This window comes from Gymnogyps californianus, chromosome 3 (assembly GCF_018139145.2).
Source record: "Gymnogyps californianus isolate 813 chromosome 3, ASM1813914v2, whole genome shotgun sequence".
In the NCBI taxonomy this organism is placed as follows: Eukaryota; Metazoa; Chordata; class Aves; order Accipitriformes; family Cathartidae; genus Gymnogyps; species Gymnogyps californianus.
In genome coordinates this window covers 53,605,971-53,628,054 of record NC_059473.1, presented here as the reverse complement: position 1 = coordinate 53,628,054, position 22,084 = coordinate 53,605,971, and the positions used below count along the sequence as shown (strand labels likewise).

Sequence of the window (22,084 nt, the reverse complement as noted above, 5' to 3'; positions counted from 1 at the left end):
CCTGCCAGTGGAGTATATTAAAATCTGCAGGAATCAATCACAAAATGCAGTGTACTGGCGAGAAACTGTGCATCTCTTACCTAGTAGCATACTGCTCTATCCTGGAGTGCGTGTCATCATGAAACAGCTGTGGAGACTGGGAAGGACTAGTTTAAAAAAAAAATAAATAAAAATTAATGGTGTCTAAAGCAATTTATGATATAGACATTATTTTTAAAGTAAGTTAGACTGATGACAAATAAATAAATTCACAATATTGCCGAGGGAGTTATTGCTTTGGGTCAGCCATGCCCTATAGCTCATGCACATGAGATTAGCCACAACTGAGCTAAAAGAAAACAACCAGTATACTAAGCTTTCCAGACAAAGGGGTTCTGCATACTCACTCATATTGCTCTGGCCACATACTGATGAGAGTGATAGGACTGTAAGGAAGACAAAAAAAAAAAAAAAAAAAAACAAAAAAAAAAGAAAAAAGAGAAAGAAAGAAAGAAACTATGAAACAAAAACTTTAGTGCCATTTAAGCAAGAGAAAGCTGGAGAAACACAAAATATTTCAACCAGCACCCCCCCCCCCCCCAATTATTTGAATCAGCAACAATTGATGTAGAAAAGAGACAGCAACAGATACTGCCATGTATCATGGAGAGACAGGAGACTGACTTACATGCTTCATTTTGTTAAATAAAAATAAATTTTTAAAAAAATACCAAATCAGTGTTATTGATTGAACTGCAGTTTGTAAACCATAATCAGTTCATTTAAATTCTGCTCAAGTACCGGAGTTTTCATTTTAAACTAACTAGAAAATATATTTACAAAAAAAAAAATTGAGGGGGGAAAAAAAACACCACCGACAACAAAAAACCTCACCATAAGTCAAAGTTATCAGTGCTTATTTTCCTTCTGCATAAAAATAATCAGAGGTAAATACATATTGTATTACATTCCGACACTTGAGTAACTATTCAGGATTTTTTACTTTCTTTATTTTTTTATTTAAAGGAACGTATTACTGAGTTTTGCCACCTGCAGGCAATACCAACAGTTTCCTCAGCACGATGCTGGCAATTTATCTGTATATTTCCCACATGACTGGACCAAGAGAGTTTTATCCTGACCTATGATTGCAGCTTTGACATTCCAATTTCTGGCACCATTGGCAAACTTCCATCACATCAAAGCAGCTTTGCTTTCCTGTGTTGGTGGCAGCTGAAGACTGCCCCGGTGAGTAACATTTTAACATTTGAATGTGTGTTGCTTCCTTAGAAGCCAGGCCATCAATAATGCCAGTTTTCAGATTACTTCCTCCTGTTTCTTAAACTGCTAACGAGCAGGTTTGGTTTGCTTATTGTAAATAAAATGCACAGTCCTCCAGTCATGAAAACAGAGCATGGACAATGGCACTGGGCTGTTGCATGCAAGCAGAGCATATATGTTGAAGCTTCACATTCGCTGTTGCTAGCTAAGCGGTGCTGTGTTCAGACAATACAGTAGTACCGCAGACTCCAGGATGTCAAGGAGACTCAATCCATGAAACTACTTCTAGCGCCCTGTCAACACATCTTAATTTTACTCTTTTAAGAGTGTCCTTTGCTGACAACTACCAAGTAAATAAAGTGGAGTATTTCTGCCAGCACCATAAGTAATACTGTGGAGACACTGAGAGTGCTCTCTTTTATTAGGCCACCTATATTTCTGAAGCCTGTAGGAACCTAATTAGCTCAGAGGTTTCTAACTCCAGGGACTTTGACATAACCAAGTAAGCAGTGCAGTTCCAAAAGCCCAGTCTCCCCAAAGCTACAAAAGTGTTCTCTGTAAAACAGCCATTCAACCCTCCAACATTACCTGCTAAAGTCCACGGCTTTATGATAAAATGCTTACAAAAAATCAAACTATAAAATAAGTTAATTTTCCATAAACAGGCAAGATCTGCAAAGAATGCGAAACAATTCATAGAAAATAATACAGCACAAGGCTCTACAATTGCTGTTGATTATTTCTTGGGTTTCCCTTTTTTGTTTTTAATGGAATAGGCCAGTGACCCCAGGAGCAATTACTCTACAATCAAGCTTACGTCTCCAGGTTGTCACCCTCCAATACTGTTTGCACAGGTAAGTAGCCAAGTCGGGGATGCTTTGCAAAATACTTCTTTGACCGGAACTTATTCTTCAGCACCTTCGTGAAGTCCCGTACATCTTCCCCAGATGTTGTCTTAAAAAGTTAAAAGAAATTAAATTGAACATTCCTAAATAGCATTGAGATAATAGTGCTGCTACTGTCCTGAAAAAGGATACAAGGAAGAACGGCAATAAATGCATTGGATATACCAATTACTTTATAAATTAGGGAAAAACTGAAAGAGGTTCAAGTCTCAAGGTAAATATTTATAACCAGTCTTACAAAACACAACAATTTAATTTTTTTTGAAAAATAAAAAAAGGTAAATCAGTTTGCCAGATACAAGGGGATACTCTTAGCCATTGAAAGCAATCTTGACAGTATACTCATACACATGAAGCTTGTGACTCACTCCACAGACAGAAAAACCTTGTAATGGCTCTACTGAAAAAATACAGCTAACAGTAATGGCTTTGTTTAAAAAAAAAAAAAAAGAAAGAAAAAAAAAGAAAGAAAAAAGAAGAAAGCTAACACAGCCCTCTATATTCACAAAGTGCCACAAAATACTCACTGCCTCCCATTCTATACTTAACCTGGAAAACTTTATCATGAGATGTGAGCAATACGTGCTAAACCTTTCTCTGCTGCAATGGCCAAGTTTTTAATGAGCATTTTCTCAAGTTACCAGATCTCTTCCTACAGGATTCTGCCACTATTTGTACCATTCCAGAGCCAAAAAAACCCCCACAGATGAAGTGACAGCCATTGTACAGGCACTGTTCAAAGGCACAGTCAGAGGCAGGCCTGATAAGAACAATCAGTGCCTGAAGTAACAAACTCACAGACTGATTCAGTCACCTCCTTACTATCGCGGGATAAGACTACTACAAAAATTAGCCATAAGATTCTTCAACTCTAAATTTACAAGTTACAATCGGCAACTCCCACGCCCCCAGCAGCTTTTTTACTGGTCCCCACTGACGCAGCCTCTTCCAAAACTGACAAGTGCTTAGCCCCATCCCTCACCCCCACATGAAATTAACTGTGTTCTTTAGAACAGAATTAAAATTGATGCAACTGCTTTTGAAAATCAATTTAACTGAAAATAATCACAGCAATAATGGCAGCACTGCTTTGGTAGTACTATTCAGTTAACTTATGCTAGAATAGCAGGGATACAAGCAAAACGCACAGGCATAAAATACAAGGTGAAAATGGCAATAAAGAGATCTGCAGGAAGAAACAATAGTATATGGTGTGCCTTTAAAGTATATGTGCTAAAGACTGTACTCAGTACTTAAACAGAACAGCCCCCATCACATGTAGCAGTTACTATTAAGCATTCCCTCTTGCAACTGCACTAAAGAAAAAGTGGCCATTCACCTCCTGCATTAGCTGAAGATTTGCAATGGCTCCTACAGATTTCCAGCCTAAACCCTGTAACAAACTCCAGATTGTATTTTTGTACCCTCTGCTTTGGGAGAAGCCTGTTAACATAAAAGGATGCCAAAGTGGATGGATATCCATAGGGAAAACAGAGTGAAAGACTTTTCAGTTTTGTAAATTTCTTCCATTATGTACTACAAAGAGGCCTAGAAGCAGGTCAGGGAAACTATTCTCTGATTTTATTCTCTATTGTCAAAACATAAAAATACTTCCCTATTCACTTATGTATTTTAATGTATGTATAATATATGCAGTTACAAACTCTGTAATGCAGATCAGATGAGCAATAAAAATTGTAGATAATCAAACTGATGTTGGTGAGAGTTTCTCACATGTGGCTTTAACAAGTAACAACAAACTGAGCAAATCTGGGATTAAGAGGTGTTTGAACCCCCGAATTTTAATACAGGTAAATTCAGGAAGGGCTTACAAAATCATTCTTGGAAAGCATCTGCTCCAATCACTGCATCATCCAAACAAGGAACGTGAGGCAGCCCAAAGGGCTGCTTGTTCTCACGCAACAGTAACTCCAGCAGATGGAACTCTGTCCCAAGGCCAGGGAATGAAAGTTTTAGTACCTACACATTGCAGAAATAAATGTCTACTGAGCTGCCAAACTCTTCCTCTGGTGTATTCTTTATTTGGTATGACAGCCTGACCCAGTTCCTTGGAAAGACTAATATGACTGTGTACTGACTGAGGACAATAAATACTAACCAGTGAAATTTGAGGAGACTTGGAAGAACTATTTTAATTTACACGCAACTAAGATGCAACTCTCAGAAGTATTTCTTCTATGTTTTTTGCATATAACCACACTACACGATCCAATCCAAAATCATGCCAAGAGAGATGTACTATAACACTTACTTTTGAAAAATAGCCAGGCACCGTTGTGTAGAATCTATCTACTAAATTAAAACCAACAGGTAGCTTGCACACTTGCTTACATCATGACATCTTGACTATTTCCACACAAGTCAACAGCACAAATACCACCGTAGTTACAGAACTACTTCAAAAGCAAAGAAAAAAATCCTTTCCTTCACTGAAAATTTCAGCCAAAAAGACCATGCTTTCAAACTCAATTTAAAATCTCAGTTCTTAGAACAAGACAAAGTTCAGGAAGGAATAACTAAGATCCGTGGCTGGCACACATAAATAACTAAAAAACCATCTGTAGTGGAAGGTCTCAAGGAGAAAATCTGTAACAACTGACAAACTGGCATTAGCACTCTTCAATATACCAGCCAGGCATAAATGGAGTCGTAAGTCACAAATTAAAACCAGATAAAATTCCTTGTAAACCAACACAAATTTAAAAAACTGGGATTTACGTGGAAAGCAGTGGAAAAACCAGAATATGCTGAAACATGGTTTTCATATGTAGGTTAGAAAACCAGTTGGTATATATTTTTAATATATTAGAAATAGAACAAGTCTTCATTGGGAAAAAGTACTACCAAGAATGTAATAAAACAGTTGGAGAGCTCTAAATTAAATAATATAAAAATTACAATAAATAAACAAATATATAAAACATATGTGAATAAATAATATATATTTCTAATAAATACATTTATTTCTCACTATTCTCTTTTTTCAAAGAAAAAATAATAAAGTAATAATGAAAGCACAATTTCCCATTCCTTTCACTGCTCCCACCTGTGTAAAAGGACTAGTCTGCACCTAAGTCATTATTCTCTGAATTACATTTCTTATATTATATCTAACACAAAACCCAAGAGCTGTTCTAATATACACATAGAAACTGATTCCCAGAAGAGATGTGAACCTCACTAATGAATGCTGTCATTAACCCCAGACAGACATTCATGGGTTAGGAGGAAGCTGGAGAGAAATGTACGCAGACATTCAATACACAATAATCAAGCAAGTTCCAAGAAAATATATTTTGTATAAGACGACATGCTCAGCGATGCAAAATTTACAGTATAAAAGAACACCTATGTTGTTTAAAAGGATTTTAGTTTATTCTTTAATAGAAGCCCTCATAGAGATACCTGAATTTGATACCATTTGATACTCTTCAAATGCTTTAGTAAATTTTAAGGTTTGTGGTTTAAAAAAACCAAACCAAACACTTTTTTACATCTCCGTATTTTTATTTCTTGACATTTTATTTATCTGTAATATTGGGTAGAATCTGTACCATGAGCCTGACTGTTCTTGGCAGAAAACAAAATTCTTAGACCTACTTATGGTAACAGCTACGATATGTGCAGGTATGACGATAGCTGCACCTTAAAGCAGCTGTCAGCTAGGTACCACTGGGAGGGTGGGAAACTCCCCTGCATAGGATGTGGGGTAAAGAGACAGATACTTCATTCCTTTAATTATTTTTTTAGAAATTGACACTTAAGAATGCAATTCACCAATAAAACTTAAACACATGCTTAAGTGCATACATTCATTCCCATTCAACAAAGCACCCACCCTTTTAAAAGCATCTCACATCCCTTGATAGAGGGGATGTGAGATGAGATAGGATACCACAAAAATTAGGTTATTAAAGGTATAATAACTGTATTTATGGCTGTCACTGCCACATCAGTGATGTTTGCACTGTGTAACATTGTGAAGATTACCCTTCTGTGATCACTTTCAATATGGGCAATTTTGAAATAGCAATTTCTCACCAAGAGGAGAGACTGATTATAAATTGTGTGTGTATTGTGGTTTACTCCAATGAAATCAAGCTGTAATTTCAAGAGTAACTAACTTAGCTCAGAATTTAACAAATTAAGTTGCAAAAGGCTAGCAGATCACATAAGTCAGCTATCTGAGCAACTGTGAGACCTAGAGGAAAGCACATCGCCCAGCTGCTAGATATCGAAGACTACCCTGACCAGAGCGCTATTCTTCTGAAGGCAAAGAGTAATCTCTGAACTCCACAGCTGGAAGCGATGTTCTGCATTTGAAACAGCCAGATTCAACCATTCTTGCTGCTTTCTTTCATCTTCCCCACAAAACAATCCCATTTTGCTAACAGTGAAGCGTCATGTTTGGTGCACCAATAAGCATGTCAAGATGAAACCACTGACTTATGTCAGTTTGTTGCTTATAAAACACTGAGGCTGCTTAATGTTCAGGAATGTATCTGTCTTCTCTGGATGTCATTAGCAATTAAATTTTCAGATGACTTACCTAGAGGAGAAGTCTTAACAGGCACTATTGCAGATAAGCTTTATTGTGCCTGGAAAAAAATTTCAGTCTAGGGTGAACTATCATTCAACCAATAATTTCTAACGTCTTGCCTATCATGTTCTGAGCTCTTTCAGGGAAATAAAATTCTGGTCATCTGGAAGATGAAGGGGCTAACCTTTGCTGCCATCGTTTTGTATAGAAAGGCCACAAAAAAACCAGTTCCCAAAATAAAGAGCTGTGCCACACGGGTGTAGTGGCACAGAACTACAAAAACCGATTATACTTTCACTGAGGTCAGGAAGTAAGACTACTTGCAATGAGAAAATTTCCAGAACTGCTGATCTGATATTTGTACATTACCTCAGAAAAGCTGCTTTTAAGGTTTTACTGTGGAATATAGGAGTTGTGAAGTGGAAACAGTTTGGAGAAAGAAAACTGATGCAGTAACTATTTCCATCTGAAATTCAAAGGACCCGTTGGTACAGAAAGCCACATTAATATAACACAAGTACCACTTCTAAGAGAATTTCCGTTCCAAAAAAGCTAAAAATAAATCATGTAGGTACTTATGTAAGAGTAATCCTGAATTAGATGCTAGGAAAAATCTTACAAATTTTTTTTACACATCTCTGTGTAAAATTCTAAATCAAAAAAATCTTATTTCTCCATCTTTTCAGAGAAAGACTATTTAAAGGTGAAAAAATAACTACAATAACTTTGCATTTCTACTACTTAGAGACAGTAATGTTTTCAGTTCCTTACCCCACCCATCTCTAAATCCTGAATGAAAGAAAAAAGACATAATCAAAGTGATTATTATGAATTTTTTTCACTTCCAGCACCAAGAAAACTAAATTGCAAACTAGGATGAACGCTAAATGGCATTACAGATTAGGATGCAATAACTACACATAACTGTCTGGTGTAAATAGCCCTATTCAGAAATCATGAAGCAATTCTCACCTGATGCAAATATTGTGAAACTCATTAAAACAGAGAATTGTGCCCTTACAAATTTAGTTTTAAAAATAGATTCCTTAAGTCATTCTCCAAATTATTTTAAATTTAAGTAGAAGTAACTGAGCTTCTGAGAAATCTCTCCATACCCTAGACTGAACTGCTTACCTGAAGACAATTAAAAGGTCTTCCCTCCATCTGTGACTAAGCTCCAGTTCTAAATGCCAGCTTTATTAACTGGGGAAGCATTTTTTTTCCTAATTATTGCTAGTATTCTTGATATTAATGTATTAATAAACATTAACAGTAAGAAAGAGAAGCTAGATTTTATTAATGCAGTTTGATGAGTACACATGTTTGTACTCTGCTTTGCAACACCAGCCACAAAAGTAACATTTTAACGTCAGCAGCCTTTGAATTTGGTTGAAAAGGTACAGTAGATGCACTCTTCCTATTCAGGCTGTGTCGTAACATAATGGATTCTAGGGAACAATTCATTGGCTTGTGGTACCTTCTTTTTATTTATTTATTTATTTTACAGACCCAGCTCTATGCTGGGTCTATTAATTTCAGGCATTATTCCATCTAAACATATAAGCTATTCTACTAACCTACTGCAAAGAATTTTGCAATTCTTGAGTATTATATTGCATTAAATGAGTTCAATATGTAGAGAGGTTTAGCAACAAATTAGTACACCAACCATAGTGCATTATTAAAAATAGTAATAATAAATAACACTGGATTCTGTTTGTGAAATCAATTCTTTATTCCTGACCTAATTCAGATGAGATTAGTTAAAATGGATTGCATGTAGGTACTGATTATGGAAGTCAAACAGGCATATAAGAAGTCTGTTCATATAATGGGTCATTTCTTTTTACGGAAATGGAGCTAGCAGGGTGTACTTACAGCAGGACGCAAGAAAAATTCCAACTCCCGTATTCAGCTTCCAAATTAATGGGGGTCAGTGCTGGACCTCTAATTTTATGCATCACTTAAATTATATGCCATCTCTTATTCTGCTCTACTTTAACCTGCCTCAATTTCCTTCCTTTACCTCCTACGCACTTGCCTTCCTTCACTCACTTTAACCAAGAATGTCATCTTATTCCCCTTATTATCCCATAGCGGATTCACCTCATCCCTCCCATATTTCATGGAAAGAAGGGACTTTTGCCCTTAGGTTACCTTATTTTGCACTTAATATTGCTTTAAAACCATATTCTTTTTGCAGTGGTAACAGAAATCTTCATTATAATACAAGCTGTACCTAGTCCCAGGGATAGTGGGGATTCCAGCCATTTCCAGAATATATTTTTCTGTACGACAGTCTTTACTTGTAAATGAAATGGCTAACAGTTACATAACGTGAACATGTTTAACAAGAACTGAAAATTTCTCTCAGATATCAAATCTGCTGCTTCAGACAAAACCTAGAAGTCATCAGAAATATACCATCCTGTTCTAGGGACAGTACCGTACCCTGAACCAGATGTAACCTGTATTTGACTAATGCAACAGGAAGGGTATCTTATTCTGAGCACCAGCAGTATTATCTATTTTGACACACCTTACACCTTCATTTCTGAATTTTCTGTATATTATAGGCATTAACAAAGATCATTTCTGTTCCATGACCATGATATAAACTAAAGATGAGGTTTGAGAGAACTTTGTAAGGAAAAAAAAAAAGTGAAACTAAGAAAAATACGTCTCAAACATGTTCAGATTGTTTGGGTTACGTTGGCTAAGAAGGCAAGTAAACAATCAGTATCACCGTATTTTTAATGATGTCTAATAAAGGAAAGAAAACACCGTAGACCTCCAGATCCTGAGGGTTGGAACAGTCATGTGAGTATGGGCAAAACTGGGCCTATGTCATACCACAAAAATAGTATAAAACAAAACCAGAAAATGACCTCTGAAAAGAGGAGGCAGAAAGAGAAAACTGGTGACAGAATATAACAAACATTAGAACTGGCTGAAAAACAACAAATCTACTTCAAAAAAATTTCTTCAGAATGTAGCCTGGCATACCAATTTATCAATCAAATCCTAACATTAGGTTACAGAATTAATGAAAATAAATTAACATAACTTATGGTTTCATCTGATCATAACGAAGTGAAAACACTACTTAATAGAATTTGAATTCTGTTACGGGAAACACATTGGATGAAAAAGAGAGGGAAAACACAGGTAATAAGCCCAACTACTACAGCAAAAGACAGTCAAATAACTCAATGATTTTTTGCTAATAAAAGAACACACAGAACCTTGTAACGCTACTGGAAATCAGCTCTATTTCATCAGCTCTAGTTACATTCTGCTCTGAATTTGTTTTTCTGTGCGTACAGACCTTTCACCACTGTTGTTTAGATCACATACCAATTATCCTATTAATTTATTTGTGACTGAGTTAAAATTCTTAAGAATGTAAACAACTATCAGTTTAAAAAAAGTGAAAGTGGTATTAGTATGAAGGAAGTTACCCACTCCTCCACTTAAAGTCTCCTAGAAACTTCCTTAGAAAAATCATGTTTGAAATTTCATTAGGAAAATATTGTGTTGTAAAATTAATTTTTGTTAGCTATTACAGGCAAACCTCTCACACCATTTTTGGTTAGAAACTGTCAATTCTGTTTACTTTTTTTTCCTAGCTACACACCAATTTTTAAATATTCCAGTAAACAGTAATTACTCAGCAGAATGAAACACGACATATTTCCAACCATGTTTTCATGAAGCAAGCAAAATGTTCGACCTGAAAGCAAAGATCATGCACCTTTAAAAATATTAAAGTGCATTACTAGAATATTAAATATTCTTTACTATGGTATAGCAATAGTAAAGCGAGTCCCTTTCCTCTGACATGTTCTCATCCTTATAGTGTGTGTGCATGTGCAAATATACAAGTACTGCAATTATATTTATTATTCCAGCTTTGTTTTTACAAAACAAAAGTGAAGTTCAAGTTCTCTCAGAGGTGGCTACTTCTACCCATTTCTACAGAATCCAAACACCACCCACATAAAACGGGCAGCACTAGCAAAGTCCCTGATGACTTCCAAAGAGAAAGGCAGGAAGACAGGCCCTACTAAACATATGAAAAAGAAATCCTGGCAGAATATCTAGGTGACAAAAGACTATGAAAAAAATTTAGACCTCAAATAATGCAAAAACAATCCCTTAGGAACAGTCAGTAATTTGGTACTTACAGGTATACAATACTCCACCATTGGGTAATGCAATTTATGCCCCTTTGCTGTACGGCCAGAAAAGAAACAGCTTTGACAGACGTCATAGTTGAAATGTTTTAAGCTCCGGTACCTATGGGGACATTAAACAAAGCGATTAGAGCTTCCTAAGTTTAGTTCTAATATTTACTTGTTATTAAGCCTCACGAGGCAACTTATTCTCTGAAATGGTGTCATCTGCTTTTCAGCAGCAGCAACACAAGGACATACTGAGTTTGTTGGGATCAGCTTAGAAAGCACCTTGAAGTGCGCGGGTGTACGCGACCAGGACATGGCACGGCCAACACTCGTCACAGCTGCAGACCCAGGGGCACCGGTGCCACTGCAGCAGCTGCACGGGACACAGGAAACCCACAGCCCTCTCAGTCCACTTCACACAACCTTCCTACACTACACAGGTCGCCTCACTGAGTGTTTAAAAGAAGTTCCTGCCTCCTATAGCCGTATAAAGGGCCAATGTCAATCATCTGTTGCCCAAGTTGCTTTGAAGCAGAAAATCTTTCAGGCATCATCTTCATAGATGGAGCGTGAAGAGTTTATAATTTTGAAGTTCAAACTGACTTAAAACTATATTGCTTTAGTTTTTCTCTTCCTCTCTTTAGTGTTCAGATGGTATCTCAGAAAAAACATTTATAAACCAGACTGGTTTACTTTTATATGTTTTTACATTTACCAGTTAGCTTAAATGTCTGTACATCATTTTGATGCTCAGAAATTCTAAACGTGTTTCAGAAAATAATATAAAATTAAGTCTAAAAATTACATTGATTTATTTACTTTTGTTTTTTTTTAAGAGCATGGATATGTATAAACAAGATAACCAACTTATACAGTATCCCTTGTATTAAATGTAGCCACCAGGAGCATGATTTTTTTTTTTTTTTTTTTTTTTTTTTTAAACTAAAGCTGACTAAAGCAACAATTCAATTCCAGATTCCACCCACTGTTTTTTATAGTATGGTTGTTCTGACTGGATGTGGTTATATCATTTGTATGAAACTAAAATGAGCTAACTGAACCAAATTGAATAGCTACTGAATAGTTAAAGTTTAAATTAAATTGCTTCCTGAGAGCAGTTTTCAGTACCAATCCACATTTTTCCCCTGCTGAGTTTTATGTTTTGTTTTGCAAGAGAATACGTGTCTATAAATGTAAAGGTTCACTTTTAAGGATGCTGATGCAACCGTTTATAATCTTTACTCAGAGCCTGTGTATTAAATGGCCCCGTCTACCTTCTGCTAAGATGCTAGATGCTTTTGCTGTTGCAGATCTTTAACTTCACTGCAGAAATTATTTAGAATGAGCCATTCCTTCGTCTTCCTTTCTTTCTCTATGCCCTCCTTCTCCACACAAAATATTTCAGTACAGACAAGGTTCATCAGCCCCAACTTAGGCATCTAAAAGATATCTGAGCTGGAGCTTTGTCACCCTCTGCTCCCTCAAGCATTAATTAAGAAAAATAGGAACATTTAAAGGAATTTCAACTGCTCTTAAGATAGGCAACAAAGTTTGATCAGATTAATTACTTTTGGAAGCACTCACATATCTATATTTAAAGAAGAGGGTTGCTCGCTCAGTCTTATTAGACTGACTAAAGCCAGCATGCGTAAAGCTAGGTGAGATGAATCTGATCTCAGGATTCATGTTATCATGCTTTAAAACAACAGAAAGAAGGAAAAACAGAAAGCATGGGGAACAAAAATTACTCATCTGTTTAGATACCTAAAGAAAAGTCTTAGAATCACTTACAAGAAAGACTGCTTTATATTGTTCCTAGATAATACACTCAACTTCATGACCACAGCAGAGGAAAAAGCCAGTTATGTTTAGCTCTAGTCCCTATCTTTTTTTTCATCATTTTATACACTGGAGCAATCAATTCACAAATGCACGTTAGTTGTAACAGTACTCACTAAGGGTACCAACTATCTCATGCCCCATGATGATAATTCATAGTAAAATCATACAGTTTAGGAGGATAACATGGAGAATATCCCTGGTGTCATTTTTTCTTTTAGAATTCACAGCTTCCTTTGAACACACAAAAGTTAGATTATGTTCGATGCTTTAGACAGGAACTGTGCAAGTCTCATCACAGTAACATATCAATGTTTGTGTTAAGCAAGGAAAGATTGCTGTTGAAGTGTTTTTAATATTGCCTGGCACGAGTTAGTTTCCCAAGCCTTATGCAGGAGAGCAGACAGCCCACATTTTTTCTTACTGATCAGTTCCTTTTGGTCTTGTGCTTACAGAACGCATGGGGTGCATTTATACTCCATTTGCTATCTATTGGATCCACCAATGCCGAAACACCCGATGACAGCCTGCCCTGCACACGTGTCAGTCACAGGACCACTGGGTGTCTAACAGCGGTACTACAGGAGCCAGAAATGCACTGGCTCAGGCCACACTGTGGCCTCACCATGGGTGGCAGATCCCACCTTAAAGCAGAAAAACGGTGGAAAAACAAACAGAAAGAATTGTACTTGTTGGAAGATTTAAAAGTGGTGATATTTTCAGAGAAACCTTGCACCCAACTCCCCTCCTCTTACCTAAAGCCAACAATTGGACACTCTTTACAGATGTTGCACTTGGCCTGATGTTTTGCCGTTTCTGCAGCTGCCACGCGGTGTAGAACTGGTAGCCATACCATAGACTGTGGCTCTAAGCGCATCCAATCTATAAATTGCTTTACAGTTATTTCTGGCTTATTGTGGTTCTGTGGAGAGAAAAAAAAAACCCACATCCAAATTAAAACAAAAAAACCCAACACACACAAGCAGATTTTCCTTAGAATTCATTTAAAAAAAGAAAAAAAAAAAACAACCCGTGTCAATCCTTTCCATGCCAGGTTAATGTAAAACCAGTTACAGGATACAAGAAATAGCCTTGATTAAAATGCAAATAAAGAAAACAAGTTAGTAAGAATATAGAGGATTAAACAGCTGTGATAGAGTAGACAGATGGTAAAAAAGATGGAGTACATAGTAAAGGAGTAATAGAGTCCATAGTAAAGCCATCTTTGAACTGAAAGGACTTGAGAAAGAAGTAAGGAACTGCCATGACACTCATGCAATTTTTTTTATTGTATTCTGAGCCCATGGTATTCTTTCAAGTTAGCACATTAAACAAACACACAAATAAACAGGTAAATAAATAAATAATGAGAGAGAAAGAAATCTGCCACTTATAGGCAATCACTGCAAGAATACAGCAGAGCTAAAGTATTAGCACAATTGTTTTAAGAAGCAAACAAACATGCTTCCACATTCTCTTTAAGTTGTAACCAGCAGAGGAGCCTAGCTGTAAAGGTATTATATTCATCAACTTTGTCAGCAATAAGAACAGAGGTCATCTTTCTGAGCTCACTGGAAGTAACAGAACACAACTTAAAATGAGAGTTATTCTTAAATGGTAATACATGATGAGCAGCAACACTAGGATGCTTAACTTATTCATAGTCCAAGTCGATTTTGCCAGTAAAAGGAAGCAGCATTAAAAAAAAAAAGAATAACTTGCTTTCCTCACCAGCAAAAAACTTGTTTTCACTAGGCTGAGATAACTGTCATGCAGCTGCACACTTTCTCTATGCTCTCTTAATGACCAGGGAGCTACTCATATGAGATGAGGGATGCAACCTCATTATTAATATAATATCACATCCAGTATTTAAACACTACCTTGCTAGTACCCCTCACCCATAATTGAACAGCATAGGAGATGGGGCAGATCCTTGAGGGACATAAAGATCATTCCTCTGTGACAGAAAAAGTCTGCCACTAAATGAATAATTTATTTCAGTATGACTTGAACCACTCGAGGCCAGTGATAGATATTGCAAGCACCATCCCTTATTGTCTGAAGCAATGTTAAAACCTCAGGGGAAGTTTTACATGGTTAATTGGTCAAACCAACTTCCATAAGTATCTACCAAACTATTCATGATCTGGACAAACACTCTTCCAATTCCAATCACCTCAGAGTCCAGAAACGAATCTAATAGTTCTGAAAAAAGCTAGCACAACTGAATTTTTCAAAGCACTGGATGAAAATGTATAAATGTCTGTGAAAGAATGGCAAAAGAAAAATGCTGTAAAAGTTCACTATAATATTTAGTGTTCAATTCAATAAAACCAGAAATATTAAAGTCAGTAGTTTTATATATGCCATAGTGAATTTTTAATCCATATGTAATTTCTGACAATGCTCAAAGCAGCCACTTTCACAGAAATAATACACTCAAGCAGTATAGTTATCACTAGCAAACAGTCGGAGCCTTAGGCATCCTTGACAAAGTCTGAATTAGGCTGTGTTCCATTACGACATCCTCTTTTTAATTCTCATCTTCTTTAAACAGACAGACGCTCCTTGCAGCCTCATTAACCCCCTGCATGTAGTGTGGAGCTGAACAGCAGGCTGTAAGACAGCTTTATTCCATGTTCTGATCTGCTGCATAAAGGCTCACAATATATAAATGACTATGCTTGAAGTTTCGTGCAACTGCAAGCTCTTCTGTCAGTAAAATAATGCTAAATAATTTCCTGATGCACAAGGTCAAAAATTACTATCAACATCATTCTCTTGTTCTGTTGAGATCATGTCTTGTTCCAGCAGGGAAAAGCACGTTGTTCTCACAGTATCAGGTTGCTTTGAACGATGTAAAGCAGGATAATTGGCTGCTACAAAATTTTTTTAACAGCTTTTAGAGCAGCCAATATTGTCAAAACCACAAAGATTTATATATTCTTTTTGCTAAACCTAATTTGTTTGATCCTCTCCTAAACCATAAACCATCTTTTACAGCTGCATTTTCACAATAACTTCTCACATTTAGTTGCAGTAGCATATTCATTTCTGTTCAAAACCTAAATGGATGTTTTTAAATTCCTCTCTTCTTTTTACATCATGTAAAAGTGAACCTTAAGACTTCAGAGAAAGGGTTTTTTTCACATGAAGGTCTTTGTTATCTTACCTGTTGGAAGCAGCTGCGCACGCTGGGTTCAATGTTGCTGCCACCGAAGGCTGCCACTTCCCCAAGCTGCCGTGGGATCTGGATAGCATCGTGAAGCAGCAGGCCCAGCTGCCTCTGGTCGCACATTTCTGTGGGGCCTGCCACCTCCTTGAAGAGATCTGCAACACCAACAAGATGCACTGGCTTATTTCATTTCCACGTACACCCCCTTTTATTCAGTAACGCTGCAGCTTGAGCTTTATAATTTTTGTAATCCAGTCATGGTTACAGATGGCCACTGTCCCATTTACAATAGTTTACCCTCATCTAATCTTGATTACTTTGACTACGTTTTCTTGATCTGTAACCATACAAATGAGAAAAGTAAGGCCAAATGAATGAAACTATACGGCTTCTTATGGCATCTCGTGATAAAACTATACATGGCAGCTCCTGTTTTACCTAGGAGCAGTTGTGTGACAAAACAAGAGACATCACAACATCAGAACAGCTTTTTGTTCTAGTCCATCATTACCACATTTACTAAGTTTTCTATGTTATCACTAGGGAAGGATACTTTCCATAGAGCACAAGAGCTCTGGATCCCCATGTGTAAGAAATCAGGAAAGGAAGGCAAGAGGCTGGCATTGCTGAGTTGAGACCTGCTGGTCAAACTAAAGGGCAAGAAGGAAATGCACAGGCAGTGGAAGCAGGGACAGGTATCCTGGGAAGAGTATAGGGACGCTGCCCGGTTGTGTAGGGATAAAGTCAGGAAGGCTGAGGTGTGGCTGGAGCTGAACTTGGCAAGGGATGCCAAGAATAGTAAGAAGGGCTTTTACAAGTATGTCAGACAGAAAAGGAAGGTCAAAGAAAGCGTACCCCCCCGATGAACAAGACTGGCAAACAGGTAACAACGGATGAGGAGAAGGCTGAGGTACTCAACAACTTTTTTGCCTGTCTTCACCGGCAACCTCTCTTCCCACACCTCTTGAGTGGATGGACCACAAGACAGGGACTGGGGGAGCAAAGTCCCTCCCACTGTAAGAGAAGATCAGGTTTGTGACCACCTGATAAACCTGAATATACATAAGTCTATGGGGCCTGACAAGATGCATCTCAGAGTCCTGAGGAAATTGGCTGATGTAGTTGCCAAGTCACTCTCCATGATATTTGAAAAGTCATGGCAGTCAGGTGAAGTCCCTGGTGACTGGAAAAAGGGAAACTTCACACTCATTTTTAAAAAGGGTAGAAAGGAGGACCCTGGGAACTACTGACCTGTCAGCCTCACCTCTGTGCCTGGGAATATCACGGAACAGATCCTCCTAGAAGCTATGCTAAGGCACATGGAGGACAGGGAGGTGATTTGAGACAGCCAGCATGGCTTCACCAAGGGCAAGTCTTGCCTGACCAACCTAGTGGCCTTCTATGATGGAGTGACTACATCAGTGGACAAGGGAAGAGCTACAGATGTCATCTATGTGGACCTCTGTAAGGCCTTTGACATGGTCCCCCACAACATCCTTCTCTCTAAATTGGAGAGATACGGATTTCATGGGTGGACTGTTTGGTGGATGAGGAATTAGTTGGATGGTCACATCCAAAGGATAGTGGTCAATGGCTCAATGTCCAGATGGAGATCAGTGACAAGTGGTGTCCATCAGGGGTCTGTATTGGGACCAGTACTGTTTAATATCTTCATCAATGACAGAGACAGTGGGATCAAGTGCACCCTCAGCAAGTTTGCAGACGACACCAAGCTGAATGGTACAGTTGACATGCCTGAGGGACAGGATGCCATCCAGAGGGACCTGGACAAGCTCGAGAAGTGGGCCCGTATGAACCGCATGAGGTTCAACAGGGCCAAGTGCAGGGTCCTGCACCTGGGTCGGGGCAACCCCTGGTATCACCTCATGAGGTTCAACAGGGCCAAATGCAGGGTCCTGCACCTGGGTCGGGGCAACCCCTGGTATCAATACAGGCTGGGGGATGAAGGGATTGAGAGCAGCCCTGAGAAGAAGGACTTTGGGGTATTAGTGGATGAAAAGCTGGACATGAGCTGGTAATGCGTGCTCACAGCCCAGAAGGCCAACTGTATTCTGGGCTGCATCAAAAGAAGCATGGCCAGCAGGTCGAAGGAGGTGATTCTGCCCCTCTACTCCACTCTGGTGAGACCCCACTTGGAGTACTGCGTCCAGCTCTGGAGACCCCAGGACAGGAAAGACATGGACCTGCTGGAGCAGGTCCAGAGGAGGGCCACAAAGACGATCAGAGGGATGGAGCACCTCTCCTATGAGGAAAGGCTGAGAGAATTGGGGTTGTTCAGCCTGGAGAAGAGAAGGCTCCGGGGAGACCTTATTGCAGCCTTTCATTACTTAAAGGGGGCTTATAAGAAAGATGGGGACAGACTTTTTAGCAGGGCCTGTTGTGATAGGACAAGGGGTAAGTTTTAAACTAAAAGAGGGTAGATTTAGACTAGATACCAGGAGGAAATTTTTTACGATGAGAGTGGTGAAACACTGGAACAGGTTGCCTAGAGAGGTGGTAGATGTCCCATGCCTGGAAACTTTCAAGGCCAGGTTGGATGGGGCTCTGAGCAACCTGATCTAGTTGAAGCTGTCCCTGCTCATTGCAGAGGGGTTGGACTAGAAGACCTTTAAATGTCTCTTCCAACCCAAACTATTCTATGATTCTATGAAGAAGGAAATAATATTTCAGAAATCCATATCTTATGCTAAAATATATGCCATCCTTAGGTTGGTTGGGGACAGAAGCCCATTTGCTCTGAACTGAGACTAGAAATTACCACAAGTCACAGCTGGCCATGTGAAATAGCTTAAAGCAAGAGCAGCAGCCAGCAAGACAACTCAAGCTTAACATTAATCACATTTGCTTCCTGGATAACCATGTCTGCTTCCATGTACTTTCCCTTTACTGATTCCCTTTTCCTAAGGTAGGTGTCAAGCCCTGCAGTATAAGTGGACGTTCTGGGGTGACTGTAAGGACAGAAAAAATTGAGGCTGAAAGGGATCAAGAAAATTGTTCCAGATACAGACACTGGGAAGAAAGATATTGCTTCTACCTACTTAAGAGTCACAGTAAAGCACTGAATTAATAGGACTCTCTGCAGTACAGATAATATTTCTTAAGTGCTTTCTTAACATTTCTTAAGTGCTTTCTTAACATTTCTTTGATTGGACACTTTTAATTGTTAAAACTTTCAGTTAAATTTTTAACATTTCTGCCAACAATCCTTGATTTATGAACTTTGTAGCTATGTACATTAATATTTAGTCACAAGATTAATCTCTCCTGAAAATATCCTAAACACTGAGTTTATCTCAGAAATATTTTTAATTTCTGTGATTGCTACAAATTACAGAAGAAATGAAAGTGAATTCTTTGTGTTCATTCCAGTTGGCTTTTACATTCTCCTTTTGCACTCAGCGGCCAGCTTGGATTAAAGCTCCAAGTAATCTTAAAAGAAAAAAAAAAAATCCATTTATACTATTCCCCTACTTTTCATGTTTTCACCAGAACAACCATTAATAGATTAGAAATAAATGAAATTTGAAAATTCAGTCTGACTGCACTTCTGATTGAGAAACAGACAAGCTTTGTTCAGAAACACTCAAGAGAAAATCTTTTACTACACTGTAAATTGTTTTGCCCTTCATTTGGAGCAACTGTCAAGCTTTGTCAGTGTGCTTCAGAAAGTCTGGTCATACTTTTCTTCTTGGCAAAGGAGGTTGAGGCAGAAGAAAGGATTTTCTCAAAATAGAAATCCAGATGACTGAATTAATTTTTAGAGTTTCTTGTATTTGTCTCGCCTAGTCAAACAAATGCTACAGCATCTTCAGTGCTCAGTGGTGAGGGAAAAAACCCCACAGACAACAGTGGTGACAGAACTAGTACTGCATGGCTGCAGGCTCATCTTGGCAATCCCAGGTCCTGGCTAGCTTCTTCAGCTGCGGTTGGCATAGTTTTCCAGTTTCTAAGGGTCAGTTTAAAAAACCTGATAGGATTAAAAAAAAAAAAAAAAGCCTGTTTCATTCTTTCTGTTTGCATCAGTCTACAGTGGAAACAGGCACTAAAAGAAGAACAATTAATTAACTGCTGTAGCTGGGAGAAAGATGAAGTAATTTCTTAAGCCCTAACACTTCAGTTGATTGGGGAGCTAGTAAATAGAGGAAAAACAATGTGGCAGGAGAGGGAATAGGGACAGTGATTAGCTAGGGTTGATCCAAGTAGGAAATCAGCAAATACCTTTGAGGAGCTCAAACTGCTCCAAAACACTCCACTTAAAAAACAAATAAAACTTAACACTGGCAGCTGTGCCATAACCGATGAGTGTCCAAGTGCAAGGGAGTTCATGGATGGTATCCTCTTTTCCCAAAACCCTCAATGCCTTCAATGTCACACACAGGAGGAGAAGCTCCTAAACTAAAGGTGTGGAAAGCCAAAGTGTTCTTGCTATCTGGCCTACCTCCTTAAAGTAACCCATGAGCTATTCCCTGGCAAAGGAGGCATGGCGAGACCAGCTCTCAAGTGGCAGATGTATGGGAGGAGGGCTTGTTTTAGCTCTGACAGGGAGCACCCAGACACCATACTTGCACCAGTGGGAAAAGGGACCCTGTACATCACCCACCAGCAATGTCAGAAGCCACAAACTCTTGTAAATGGAGTTTGTTAATATGTATGTACATATATAATAAGTTTACACATAAAATACATTGATATAAGGGTTAAATTGCATAAGGGACTCTACCAAAAGGACAAGAAGAATGATGGGGGAAGCAAAAGAAAAGATTATTCAGACCTGAACCATAGGAAAAAACAGAAACAAGAAAAAAAAAATCAGTTCATCTTAAATTAAATTCAGCCTCACACTAGTATTTCAAGGATGACAGCCAGTGCGTCTCAAACTGCAATTTAGCTGGACAACCTGAAAAAATGTTCTTACTGGCTGGTATAGAAGGGGATACTTGAAAATGTTGAAAAGTTTATTAAATTCCTACCAAAATGGTAATAAGATAGTTAGTAGTAAGATGTCCACAACACATTTTATGTTGCATTGTTACAAACAGGATGCACATCCTTTTTATTTCTCTTTTTTTTTTTTAAACTACCACGGTGTTAGTTCCAAATGGTTTGAAAATTAACAACATAAACATAACAGTAAAAAAAAAAAAAAAAATCACATTCCAAGGATGTTGTACATCACTTGAAAACTGCTTCACAGATGAGATTTTTCAAGTAGCCCTTCTTTTTCACCTCAAATCCTACAGTTTTTATGCATTAAATGATATGTTCCAAAATCTACAAGCCTACACACTAAAACTCCATGCATGTTTTCTGTTTCTGCTGCCAATGTGGGCTTTCTGTGTTAAAAATGAGCCCAGGTAAAAGCAAAATGCACACAAATGTACTCCCAGTTATTACACAGTGCTATGACTTCTCTCCACCTCTAAAACTGAAGAAAAGGGAGGGAAGATAAAATTCCTGCTGTCTCTCAGGGAATCCGTACTCTCTGAGACATCGTTTGTCTCCTGATTGCATGACAAGGCATAAAACCTGCCGTGAATAATCACACATGCAAATTAAATTTTTTGCTGTTGCAAACACTTGCTGATATGATTAAAATTTACCTTCCTAGAACATTTGGGACACTAAAATTGAGTGGTTAAAAACGTTTCATTTTTCCCACAGTATTCAGAAGTCCTGTAATAATGCAGAAACAACAGGTGGTAAAAAGAAACAGTGTTTTGTTTATTGTGGTCTGAGTATTTTGGAACTAAACTAATATTACCTTTTGTCATATGCATCCTTTGTTTTTGGTTTGGGGTTTTTTGGGTTTTTTTTTTTTTTTTTTTTTCTTTTCATTTTTTAAGGCTACTTCTATAACCTTGAATTGAGCAGCAGCACCAAGATCTAAGCCCTTGCAAGCACTGGAACGCTATCATCTGTATCATTAAGCTGCTAAAAGTGTATCTGTCACGATTTTGATTAAAGTCGACTGACTCTCACCCCCAAAACAGTCAGGAATGATGTGAGAGTTAGGCAGGGTCTGGGATCATTTCCAATAGGTAGCTCACATGTGGCCCCCCTGTTCTAGGGAGAAAGGAGAGCATAACATGGATACGGCCAGACCAGGTCATTGGCCTCGCCAACAGAAAAGAAGCAC

General features: G+C 38.1%; 1 protein-coding gene across 2 annotated transcripts in view; it reads right to left on the bottom strand.

Annotated features, from left to right (window-relative positions):
- The window catches only part of UTRN (utrophin), a 394,556-nt gene that overhangs the window by 26,934 nt on the left and 345,538 nt on the right, over positions 1-22,084 (bottom strand). Inside the window, exons 63-68 of one of the 2 annotated variants that reach the window (XM_050894491.1) lie at positions 15,925-16,082; positions 13,505-13,671; positions 10,914-11,025; positions 2,078-2,214; positions 387-425; positions 81-146 (exon numbers count right to left, since the gene is read on the bottom strand). In XM_050894491.1, coding sequence (XP_050750448.1) covers positions 81-146; positions 387-425; positions 2,078-2,214; positions 10,914-11,025; positions 13,505-13,671; positions 15,925-16,082 — 679 coding nt within the window. The remainder of the gene's footprint in view (positions 1-80; positions 147-386; positions 426-2,077; positions 2,215-10,913; positions 11,026-13,504; positions 13,672-15,924; positions 16,083-22,084) is intronic. The other variant, XM_050894492.1, reaches the window with a different exon arrangement.